This window comes from Vulpes lagopus, chromosome 21 (assembly GCF_018345385.1).
Source record: "Vulpes lagopus strain Blue_001 chromosome 21, ASM1834538v1, whole genome shotgun sequence".
Taxonomy (NCBI): domain Eukaryota; kingdom Metazoa; phylum Chordata; class Mammalia; order Carnivora; family Canidae; genus Vulpes; species Vulpes lagopus.
The window spans coordinates 36409542-36421993 of record NC_054844.1 but is presented as its reverse complement, the minus strand read 5'-3'; the positions used below and the strand labels follow the sequence as shown (position 1 = coordinate 36421993).

Below are 12452 nucleotides of genomic sequence, written 5' to 3'. Positions count from 1 at the left end.
GACCCTCACTTAAAAATAGAGTTGCTGAGAATTCGATACTTGATGTGCCTCCATATAGTACAACCACACTATTTTACGCCTTCCCCTATTTTAGTGCCCAGATGCACAGCAAGTGTAGGACACGTTGAACTTCGTGTTTAACAGTGATTTCTTTAGAGATCTCTATGTCCAGTTGTTTAAAAGTTATTGATGTTTGTTTCTTTTTGCTGTCAAGCACATTGATGTGCATAGCTTGAGGTGAGTGCCTAAAATGTGGCAAAAAAAAAAAAAAAGAAATAAAAGTTAGTCTAGAAAGACAGGAATTAGGTTCCAAAATGCTCTTTGTTAATGATTTGTAACACATTCTCCTTCTGGGCTGCTGCTAACTGTTCTGTAATCAGATGTTAATATTTTACATAAAAAATAAAGTCCAGGCAAGGGGGTGAGTGGGAGTTCAGAATTGAGAGTGGATGGTGTGAGGAGACGAGAAGCAAGAGCAAAAGCATTGCTCTGGGAGATTTAAATCATCTTGGATAATATTAATTTTCTCACTTTATTCTCTTGTCAGATCTGTGTCAGGTAAGTGCCTCTTTAGATTTTTATTTGCCTAAAGAAAAAAGATTTAGGGGATCCCTGGGTGGCTCAGCAGTTTAGCGCCTGTCTTCGGCCCAGGCTGTGATCCTGGAGTGCCAGGATCGAGTCCCACATCAGGTCCCTGCATGGAGCCTGCTTCTCCCTCTGCCTGTGTCTCTGCCTCTGTGTGTGTGTGTCTCCCATGAGTAAATAAAATAAAATCTTTAGAAAAAAGAAAGAAAAAAAATTTAGAAAATTGTGGGGGGAAATCATATTTAAGCTCCCCAGCCCCAAATTAAAAGCATAGATATAGAAATAGACACACATTTTCTCTTATCCACTGCCATTTTTTGTTTAGGAGATGGAAGTTTTAAAGATTTTTTTTCTTGTTATTCATGAGAGACAGAGAGAGACAGAGACAGAGACAGAGACAGAGACATAGGAGAGGGAGAAGCAGGCTCCCTGTGGGGAGCCCAATGTGGGGCTTGATCCCAAGACCCTGGGATCACACCCTGGCCGAAGGCAGACGCTCGACCACTGAGCCCCCCAAGTGCCCCAGGAAATGGAAGTTTTAAAAATTGATTCAGGGATAAAAGCCCCCAAACAAGAGCTCGGTAGTTGATAACCTTAGAAATAAATGGGTGTCCCTACTTAGAGTGCTAGTCTGGGTGTCTTAAGGAATAGCTGCATTATTCTTATTCAGAAGCTTATCACTGTAGCCAAACCAATACTATTGCAAAATATAACTGATTCAATTCAACAAACATGAGCTGAGTGCTCAGTATACGCTATGGTTGGTGTTAAGTGAGTGAGACAGTCTTGATTTTCAGAAAGTTTGCTGTCTTAGGAGAAGCAGGCAGGTAAATAATTATTAATAATTATTCATACGGAGTTAAGTTCCATAATAAGTCATAAGCAAATTGTTATGGGGGCCCAGAGGAAGGAGAGGGTGTTTAATTCTACAACAGGGAAATTCTATACTCTATGCTTTTTTCGGGTTTGTATGGGATACACAATAGTCTGAAAAGTGCTCTGAAAAGTATGTTGGAGTATTGGATTCATGCAGGGTTCACCATTTGGTTGTACCCATTTGGTGGCGGTTCTACTCCTTGAAGTTCTGTTCAATGTCCAGTAGATAAAATGACTTCCCAGACTGGCATTCCTGAGCATTTCCTCCACTTTGAAATGATCTGTGTACTTCACTCATCATTAAGTGTTTTTAGGGAGGGACTATGTGTATCATTCACCTTTTTGCTCCCTCTGCCTAGCGAATGTGCCAAGTGCTTGGCACATTGTAGGCTCTCAGTAAATTTTGGTTAATGAATTAAAATAAAGGAGGAGATTTGTGCTACTCTGACTTTACCCAACCAGCCTTAATTTCCCTTCCCACCTCCTTGACTTTACTGCTTTATGATTATGGTTGTTAAAGGAAATCCTTCCTTGATAAATTTTTCAGAAACTGCATAAGGGCTTCCTTATTCCTTTCAATTTGAAAAGAAGAATAGAACAACCAAGACCTCCAGGTTTATTCCTGTCCCACCCCTCACCCTCTTTATGGGGATCTTTCTTTCGTGGGACAACCTCTAATAAAGATACTAACTTTGTATTTTCTTTATCCATAAAATAGACATAGTCCATCTGGTTTCTGTATGTATGTTAGTTCCTTAGATAATAGCGTCCTTTGCTGTTTGACATACTAGACTAAAGGGTTTAAAATAATATATCATTAAAAGAAATTAGAGGTGGTGGCCAAGTATTCACTTTTTTAAAAATAGAATCAAAGCATTTCACTAATTAGATACTTTCTTCCACAAGATGGCGCTGTAGTTCTTCCAATTATTTGGAGTCTAGCCGCTCAGGGTTTTCTCTGTCTCTCCCCCACCCCTTATTTCTTTACATATAAAAATGACAAAAAAGAAAGGATGTAAAATTGTCACTTGATAAGCAAGATTTTCTTTCTTTTTTTTAATTTTTTTTAAGATTTTCTATCTGATTTTAGAGAGGTCCATAGGAATAGCCATTGAATAGCCAATAACAGGAATTAGTACACAATGAATTACCAGCAATGAGATAAAATAGACAGTTTTTTGCACTAATTTTTTTAACAAGTTGTTTATCAAGAAAAAGAAAAATCGTTAAACCCACTCTAGCTCAAATATAAATTATGAACTATTTTTAAAGCATTATGAGTGAAATTTTAATATTTTTTAGTACCACTTGTCGTTTGGGGTGTTTGAAATGAGTAACTTGTTTAATCAACTGGGTATTTTGTTATTGTTTATCCTCACGTGGAAAAACATCTTAGGATGATTTTTTAACTAAATATTTTGGTGTTTAATCACATCCTCCTGTTTGTTATATTTTTTAGTTTTGTTTTGAAGTTAAGGCTTCCAAAAATTTACAAAGAAATTTGTAATTGAATCAGTTTATAATGATTCTGAGCCCCTTTTATGTGCAAAACACAGTTTCAATCAGATCTATCCAGGAAAAAAAATCCAGTAATATTACCTTCTAGCAATTCACTAAATCTGAAGAGTAAAAAACAAAAAGATTGTTGCTAATAGTAGAATGTTCAGAAGACCTAAATTTAAAACATTTGGAGAATGAATAATTTTTGAGATTCTTATTGACCATACTTGATCTCTTTAATGAAAATTACACACTGAACCAAAATACTACAGATTTTAATTAATGCTCTAACACAGTCTCCTTGCTGGAATCATAAATTCATTAAATAAAAAGTTCAATGTGAGGAGAGATTATGGTGTGCAATCCTTAATTGTGTCTAATTACAAGGAGTTTGTACTGCATTTACATTTGTAAAATCAGTTATCAATGTCTGAGACAACGATTTGTGTTTACAACTTGCACATTTGTAAGGAGTAAATTAGTTAATGTGCTAATTAGAAAACTCTTCTAGAGAAGACCGGTTGTGGTTCACTTTATCCCTTTACTCCTATTTGGATCGTGTAGTGGTGAGTAGATGGGAAAGCCATGGTTAAGTTTAAAATTGCTGAATACAAAATAATAATAATAATAATAATAATAATAAAACAAAAAAATAAAATTGCTGAATACATATTGGATATGCCCATGCTTTAGTTGGTGCTTGAAGTATTTAAGCCACTTACACTCTCACTACTACTACTACTCATCACTTTTCTTGAAGGTCCACTGTGTGTCAGGCATTTCAAGCATTTATGTAATTCACACGTAATAGTGTGGAACAGATACTACTGTTGTGCTTTCACAGATGAAAACACGGAGGCTTAGAAATATTAAATAATGTTCCAAGGGTCAGGCAGCTGGCAAGTGTGGCTAGGACCTGAGTGCAAGTTTCTGTGACTCCAGAGCCTATTAGCCATTTTAATAACTTCCGTTATGTATGGACCTTTTAACCACTAACATGCTGTGAACGTAACTGCCATGTCATGTAGCTTTTGGTGAAGGCTACTAATTTAATATGAAATATTAGGTTCTTAATGTGTAAGGAATAGTTCAGAATTAATTCCCCCCCCTCCCGCGCTTCTTCCTCCCTTCCTTCCTCTGTTTTCAATTTTTTGGGGGGGGAGGGGGCAGAGGCAGAGGGAGACTGAATTTCAAGCAGGTTCCATGCCCAGTGCAGAGCACAAGGCAGGGCTTGATCTCACAACCCCGAGATCATGACCTGAGCCAAAATCAAGAGTTGGAAGCCTAACTGACCCAGGCACCCAGGCATCCCTCAGGATTGATTGATTGATTGATTGATTGATTGATTGATTTCCTCCCTCCCTCTCTCTTTTCTTCTTTCTTTCTTTCTTTCTCTTTCTTTCTTTCTTTCTTTCTTCTTTCTTTCTTTCTTTTTCTTTCTTTCTTTGCTTCCTCTTTCTTTCCTCCCTCCCTCCCTCCCTCCCTCCCTTCCTCCCTCCCTCCTCCTCCTTTCTTTCTTTCTTTCTTCCCTTCCTTCCTCCCTTCTTTCTTTCTTTCTTTCTTTCTCTCTTTTTCTTTCTTTCTTTCCTCCCTCCCTCCTGCTTCTTTCTTTCTTTCTTTCTTTCTTTCTTTCTTTCTTTCTTTTCTTTTCTTTCTTCTTTTCTTTCTTCTTTCTTTCTTTCTTTCTTTCTTTCTTTCTTTCTTCTTTCTTTCTTTCTAATTTTATTTATCTTTTTGACAGAGAGAGCACTAGATAGAGCACAAGCAGTGGGAGGGTACCCCTCAGGATTTCTAACTGTGCTATTTAGGACACGCACAATGAGGGCTTTTGCAAAAGGGATTTGTTAAGTTACCATGATACCGGCAGCAAGCAGAGCATGTCAAGGGAGCTTCCAGACTCTCAGAGGATAGTAATAGGAGGAGGACTGCCAGGGGAGAGGAAGCTCTTTTCCTCCTTCTCTCCCCTGTACCTCTCCAGTGCCGCACTTTGCCAGTGTGGAAAGTACAAGCTAACCTTGGCTCCCCTGGGACGATCCTGACTGGACTCCTTTTAGATATACTAAGAACCCACCTGATTCATTACTTCCCAAAACACTTAGTCAAAACATGAAATGTTTCTATACTAAAACATTGCTATATGTTAAAAGAAATGAGATTTATTATATTTGATAAACTAAAATTGCAACTGAAGGTCTCCTTAAAAAAGAATTTATATATTTGAGAGAGAGAGAGAGAGAGAGCATGAGCAGGGGGAGGGGCAGAGAGAGAGTGGGAGAAGCAGACTCCCCACTGAGCAGGGAGCCCGATGTGGGGCTCAATCTCAGGACCCTGAGATCATGACCTGAGCCGAAGGCAGATGCTTAACCAACTGAGCCACCCAGGCACCCCTACAGGGCTTTTTGTGCTACTTATTAAGAGAGATTTTCCACATTGGGGTGAGATAATTTTGGTAAAGTGAGGTCCTCAGAGAGAAATCAAATCCTTAAGGCTTATTCTAAGTTACCCCTAACCCTAAAGATTCTCTGATTCCCTGAATGATGCCATTTCTCGGCTGGGCTGTAGCATTGTGCAAAGCACAGTGAGAAATGCAGGACAGAGCAGTGTGCATCCGCTGATAGGAGGTTTCCAGAACTGAGTCATTCTCTCCTTCAGTCCGTCATTCGTCCATCTGTCCAGCCATCATTTGACAGTTACTTAGCATTTGGAACAGACTCAATTCATTATTTCCTGACCCCTCTGCTACAGGCACTATGTGAGGTAATGCAACAAGCTCCTGAGCTGCAGTCCTTGTTATTGTCAGCTTGTTTGAGCAGGCAATAGTCTGTCAGTTGGTAAAGAGTTGATAAAATTTATGTATTTGAGTGACTGAATTGATCTAATTGATTGTTTGGTGTTTAAAGGATTTGGTATATGTTTTAGGGACAGTCTTTCCCATACTTAGGAAACAAAGTGCTATGTCATATCCACAGAGGGGTCCAGCGGAAGTGGTAGTAGTAATTGGAGTAATAATATTTATAAATATAATAGTAAATTTACTTCATTGCTGGGAAACAAACTTCATATGTTAGTGCTATAAATATTCCATTGAGGTTCTGACTTAGGAACTCCTTTTCTAAAACATAGTGAAAATGTGTTATTTTGGGCAAGACTCTGTTATCTCTGTCCCTTCCTTCCTATGCAGGACAAAGAAGCTGCACTAGATGATCTCTACATTCAAGTTCAATACTTGAGTTCTAAAGTTCTAAAGCTTTAGTATTTGAGTTTCCTCCAGATCTGAGGAATTTGAAGAATTATATTTTTAAATTTTCCTGTTAGATAATACCTAACAAGTAATCTCACACAGAATAGACAATAAATGTAGTTGAGTGAACAAAAGATATATAAAGTATTAAAGCAACATCAATTTTACATTCATTTAATACCTACTAAGTGGGCATCAGGTATGTGCTCGATACTGATCTATGTGCCTGGGGACTAAGCAGCAAATTAGAATTAAAGTCCCTTTCCTCATGTAGTTGATGGTCTAGGCAGGGGGCAGAGGGGAGATGGATAATAAACTTGTAAAATAGCAATGATTTGAGATAGTAACAAATGCTCTGTGGGGTAATAGGAGGGCCCCAAGGTAATAAATAGTGTATATATACACAGGATGGTCAGGGCAGGCCACTCTGCTATGTGATGATCAAAGGTAAGAATATTCCAGGCATTAGAAAAAGCTAAAAGAAAGGTCCTTAAGTCAAGTGTAAGTTGTTACTTTCAAGGGACACAGGGTGGACAGGTGAGTGAGGAAGTGGTCTGAGATGAGGCCGGAGTTATGCAGTGTCAGGATGGTGGTGGGTCTCCTGGGACTCAGGCATATGGATTTTATTTAATTTGGAATGAGAACATGAAGAAGTCTTAAATATATTCCTAATTCTCCTATTTATTCTCCATAAATAAATGCATCCTGAGATTGTGGATGTTGAGTCATACTTAGCCAGAGAATGTCTTGCCCTCTCTTGTGTCCACAGTGATATCCTATAACTGTCTCTGAAACTCATTTCTAAAATTATTTCATTAAAGCAAGAATGAATGTCTTTCCCTACCCATGAATTGAGGATTGTAATATTTCCAGAGGTCACTAAGAGGAATGACAAGCAAATAGATTAATCTCAAAGAGGAGATGAAAACTATATTTGTAATCAATTTTTAGAAAATTCAGCGTTTACAAACCCTTTTTACTCAATGAGATTTCTGGAACAGTAAGAGTCAAATAAATCCTTAGTCTCTCTCTCTCTCTCTCTCTTTTTTTTAAAAGATTATTGGGATCCCTGGGTGGCGCAGCGGTTTGGCGCCTGCCTTTGGCCCAGGGCGCGATCTTGGAGACCCGGGATCGAATCCCACATCGGGCTCCCGGTGCATGGAGCCTGCTTCTCCCTCCGCCTGTGTCTCTGCCTCTCTCTCTCTCTGTGACTATCATAAATAAATAAAAATTTAAAAAAAAAAATAAAAAATAAAAAAAATAAAAGATTATTTATTTATTTGTTTGTTTGTTTATTTATTTATGAGAGACAGAGAGAGAGGCAGAGACACAGGCAGAGGGAGAAGCAGGCCGACGTGGGACTCGATCCCAGGACTCCAGGATCATGCCCTGGACTGAGGTGGCACTAAACCGCTGAGCCACCCAGGCTGCCCACATCCTTAGTCTCTTGATAGGGAGTTGCAGATAATGTGGTTTCCTTTTAAGAGTCCCCTTCATATTATGAACTGAGGAAGAGTACAGATACTCATCGTAGAAATGCAATTTTATTTTATAACGGGGTGAAGGGACATTCTAAATATGACCTCATCCTGCAACAGAGAGAGGAAAGCTTAAAGCTCATTGATATTCTTTCATAAGAGTTTTATTATACAATATAGGATGTCGGTAACCTTTGAAAGATAATTGGGAAGTTGATTTATGTCTACTATTAAAGCTTACTTATAGTGGGGTAAAACTTGTGTATAATGATAGATGATGTCTAGCTTGGTACAATTTTTCCCTCCCAAATATGAAAAGATGAATTGTATACAAATGGTAGTGTACTGGTTCAAACCAAAGAAAAGCAAAACTAATTATGTATTTTGCCATATTCATGTGTGCTTTTAGGGAAGTCAGTTAAAGTTTCTGAGCTTCTTTTTGCTCACCTATGAGAATAAAATTGAACCAAATAGCTTCTAAAGAGGATTATAGTTCCAAAATTCTTATGATTCTGTGCGATCAACACTGGTAAATTATGTGACTAGTAAGCAGAGTAGAAGAAAGGATGTTTATGTTATAACTGTGATCAGTTGTTGAATCAAGAATGATGGAAGAGAACAGAATAAATAAATTTTATGATGCAAGACTCCTGAAAGCCAGGTTAGTTAGAAATTAACTTTTATAAATAATGAAGTGTCTTAATATTTGCAATTTTCCTGTGAATTAACTGGAAATCGGGTTCCATAAACATTCCTTAATATTACCCCTTTCAAAGCAATTGGAAAGAAAACTCTGTGCATATTATTGCCTCCTGCATGTCTTTTGACACTTCTATGACCTGAAGTAAGTTAGTTTTGTGAACTAGGCATCATATTAAGTCACTGCTCTGTTTCTTGCTTTTCTTCTAGTCCTGAAATTCTCAGTACTCCAAAGGCATATCAGAAAATGAAAGATTAGTTCAAAATTGAGAAGGCTATGAGAATCCAATCTGATGACATTAATTTTTTTGGGGGGGGGGTTGGGTTTGTATGTAGATATTTATATAGGAAGTTTGACTATTGTAAGCCAAGTTGATATCTTATGAGGAATATTTATCCAAAACTTACTCGGAGTTGGCAAATGTACATAAATGCCAAGTGGTTTAATTTCTACATGTTTATCATTGGTAGATCTATCTGAAGCAAACTCAATTTTATAATCCCCATTAAGTGACATGTTGGATCTCAATGTTCAGAATAAAATTTAGAAGATCTGATGTTGTTCAATGTATTTTTAATTATTTTAAAACAAAGAAGACAATGGAAAGATCATGGTCAGGAATAAAAAAAACCACCTCTCTAGATTGCAAAGAAAGTAATGATATATCCAAGTGTTTTAGTTTTTTAAGACACAGTCTAAGACATTTTTCTCTTCTTTCTAAATACCTTCATCAAGGACCGTCTTTAGGCCTAGGATTTCCTTATATTGATGTCACTGGCCCAGGCCTCTCAGCCAAGATCCAGACTCATCTGTGACCTTGCCTACTTAGCATCTGCATCTGGGTATGTCATTAGAAACTCAACTCAGCATGGTCACAACTAAACTCTTTTGCTTACCTCCCTGCTACCTGATTCTCTTCCAGTTCCTTATCAGAAAAAAAATGATACACCATTCACCCAGCAGCATTAGCCAGAAACCTTATCTTCATCCTTTACTACTTTACATTTAATCCATCACCATCTTGCGTTTGTTTTTGTTGTTGTTTTTTAGCCACTCTACAACCTTTGAAACTATTTCTTCATAGTCAATTTCCTTCTCTGGGCTACCCCATCTCTCATCCAAACTGCTGTAATGGCCCCTAACTTATCCTTCATGTCCACTCTTGTCTGCTTCCAATATGTAGCCAGGGGCCAAAAGGAAATTTTTAAAAGACAAATATGTTCATTCACTCTCTTGAAAATCCTGAAAAAGTTCTCCACTGTCTACTAGGCCAAGGTCAAAATTCTTGATCTGGCCTCAGTATCCTGGCCTCAGTGATCTGGCCACTGCCTGCTTCACCAAACTCAACTTGATGGAGCTTTCCTTTCACACGTGGGGCTCTAGTCACCTTGTGCTATGCGTTTCTAATATTCCTTCCTGCCACCAGACAGTCAAACATGCTAATTCCTTTGCTTGAAACACTTTTCTTCGGTCTATTCTTCAAATTAACTCTCATTACTCCTCAGGGAGCAGTTAATTCCTATTTACTCTTCTGTGCAAATATCGTTTCCACAGGGAAGCTGGTTTTGACCTTTTAGAGAAGGTCACATCTCCTTAATACACACTCTCTTATGCTGTATCTTTTAAAATTCATTCATTCATTCAACAATTAGTGGGTTTCCACAATGCTACATACTTTTCTAAAAGCTGAGGATGGAATGAAGGGAGACTGGTAACAATCATAGGACAAACAAACACAATAAATTCATGTACTGATGAAGATTATAAAGCAAACTGGCAGGGACACCTGGGTGGCTCAGCAGTTGAGCGCCTGCCTTCCGGCTCAGGGCGTGACGCTGGAGTCCTGGGGATCGAGTCCCGCATCGGGCTCCCCACGTGGAGCCTGCTTCTCCCTCTGCCTATGTCTCTGTTTCTCTCTCTCTGTGAGTCTCTCATGAATAAATAAATAAAATGTGTTGTTTTTTTTTTTTAAAAAGCAAATTGACAAACTATTGTGTTAAAGGATGACTTGAGAGAGGTACTTTGGGTAGGATGTTTGCAACTGAATTTCATGGATGATAGTATATTTTGTCTATTTAATGTTCATCTTCTTTGCAAGAACCTCTGTACCCAAGAACTGGGACTTTGTTGCACTTGCTCACACTGTATCCTCAGCACTTGTGCGGTGTTCAGCACATAGCAGACCCAGTAAGTATGCATAGAGGGATGAATTGACTCACTGCATTAGTTTTGTAGGGCTGCCATTACAAAGTACCACAAACCAAGTGGCTTCAACAAATAAATGTTGTTTCTCAGCTCTAGTGGCTGTGGGTCTGAAATGAAGGTGTTAGTAGGGCCATGCTCCCTCTGACGTCTCTGAGGGATGGTCCTTCCTTGCCTCTTCCTAATTTCTGGCATTTGCCTGCAATCCTTGGCATTCCTTGCCTTGCAGTTAGCTACTACATCTCTCCCAGCTCTGCTTCCATGATTACACAGCCTTCTGCTCTGTGTCTGTCTGTTCTCTTTGTCCAAATTTTCCTCTTTTTATAGCAATACAAGTCATTTGATCAGGGTCCACTCTAATCCAGTATGGCCTCATAACCTGATTACGTTTGCAGAGATCCCATTTCCAAATAAGGTCATGTTTACAGGTATAGGGGTGGGGATTAGGACTGCAACATATCTTTTTGGGGGACACAATTCAATCCACAATACCTACTTCTTTAAGTTAAAAGAAAATCAAGAAAGCGAGTATTTTAAGAGTTTATGTAGTGGAGCTTTTTTTTTTTCTGGTTTTATTAAGAAATAATTGACTTAGATCATTGTATAAGTTTGAGGTGTACAGCGTGATGGTTTAATTCACTGTAGTGCAGTTTTTAAGACTTATTTTTGAGTTGTAAGTGATGTACAAACATTTGGAAAGGCATTCTATTGTACTTTGTATACACACGATAAAGTATTTTTTGTTTATTCTAGACTATTTGGTTGAGTCCTTACCACACCAATGTCCGCGGCATTCTAAAACACAATACCATGATAGGAGCCAAATTAATCTCATGTTTTCTATTCCCCCAGCAGACAAGAACTTACTTCTTCATATATTAAAAATAAATGAATGTAGAAGGATATTCATGACACTTGCATCATAAAAATTCACACTGACATTTTTGTGAAGATTATGTGTGAAATGTTGACATATTTTTGTTATAAAATGACAGTTTTAGTGCAAGTTGTTCTCATTGTGACCAAGGAGAAAGAACAAACCAAAGGAAAAGAAGAAGTTGCGGTACTACCCACATGTGAAGTGAAGCTGTCAGGCAGCAGAAGGGCAGCGACACCTTCTGAAAAGGTGGATAAGTTCTTTTGAGTCTGATGCAGGAGAGGGGGGGTCACTGATATTGCCTGTTTTATGCTATCTGTGTTAGAAAAGCCATTCCTGATTTTTCCCTCAAACGCCATCTTGCCCTCCCTAGAGCTCCATTTTCACTTTTTAAAATTGTTTTCTCAAATGATGCTTATCTCATACTTCTTGCTTATACCATTCAAGGTGCTTTATATATATAAACCCCATTAGTCCTCCTACCAAGCCATGCCTCATTACACAGTTGAGGGAGGAACTGAAGCACAGAGAGGTTACATGACTTGTAAGTTGGAGCCAGTCTTCAAATCAGTGTTACCCTAGGGTCTGTGTTCTTACCCACCATGCTGTTTACTGTCTATATAGTTAGTGATTTTTAAACTTATTTTATACCCCTTCCAGATTATAAGCTTCTGAGAACTTTTTTATATTTGTATCTCTCATAAAATCTAGCTCAGTATCTTGTGCATAAGAAATACTCAATAAATGTTTGCATGTAAATTTACATTAGACCAGGTCTATTGAACGTCTGGATCTCTGACTTCCATATATGGTTTCCAAGAGAAAAGGTTCATTTGGAAAAATAGAATCCTGAATAGATGCAAGTAAAATAAGGAAACTGACAAATGCTGGTTGCACGGCTTCCAGCCTCCATCTTAGGTGCTTCTTTCCTCTACTTTCTCCCCAAGCCCCACCCATCAGCTATAAAAATGTGCACTTAGGCAGGATCTCAAA

At 38.3% G+C, this 12452-nt stretch overlaps 1 protein-coding gene across 3 annotated transcripts in view; it reads left to right on the top strand.

Annotated features, from left to right (window-relative positions):
• The first annotated feature begins 433 nt into the window (after nucleotides 1-433).
• NELL2 (neural EGFL like 2) overlaps nucleotides 434-12452 on the top strand; it is a 378038-nt gene continuing 366019 nt past the window's right edge. Inside the window, exons 1-2 of one of the 3 annotated variants that reach the window (XM_041736865.1) lie at nucleotides 446-558; nucleotides 9116-9222. In XM_041736865.1, the coding sequence (XP_041592799.1) occupies nucleotides 9149-9222 (74 nt within the window). In that variant the 5' untranslated portion in view covers nucleotides 446-558; nucleotides 9116-9148. Of the gene's footprint in view, nucleotides 559-9115; nucleotides 9223-12452 lie in introns of all 3 variants that reach the window. The other 2 variants (XM_041736868.1, XM_041736866.1) reach the window with 2 other exon arrangements.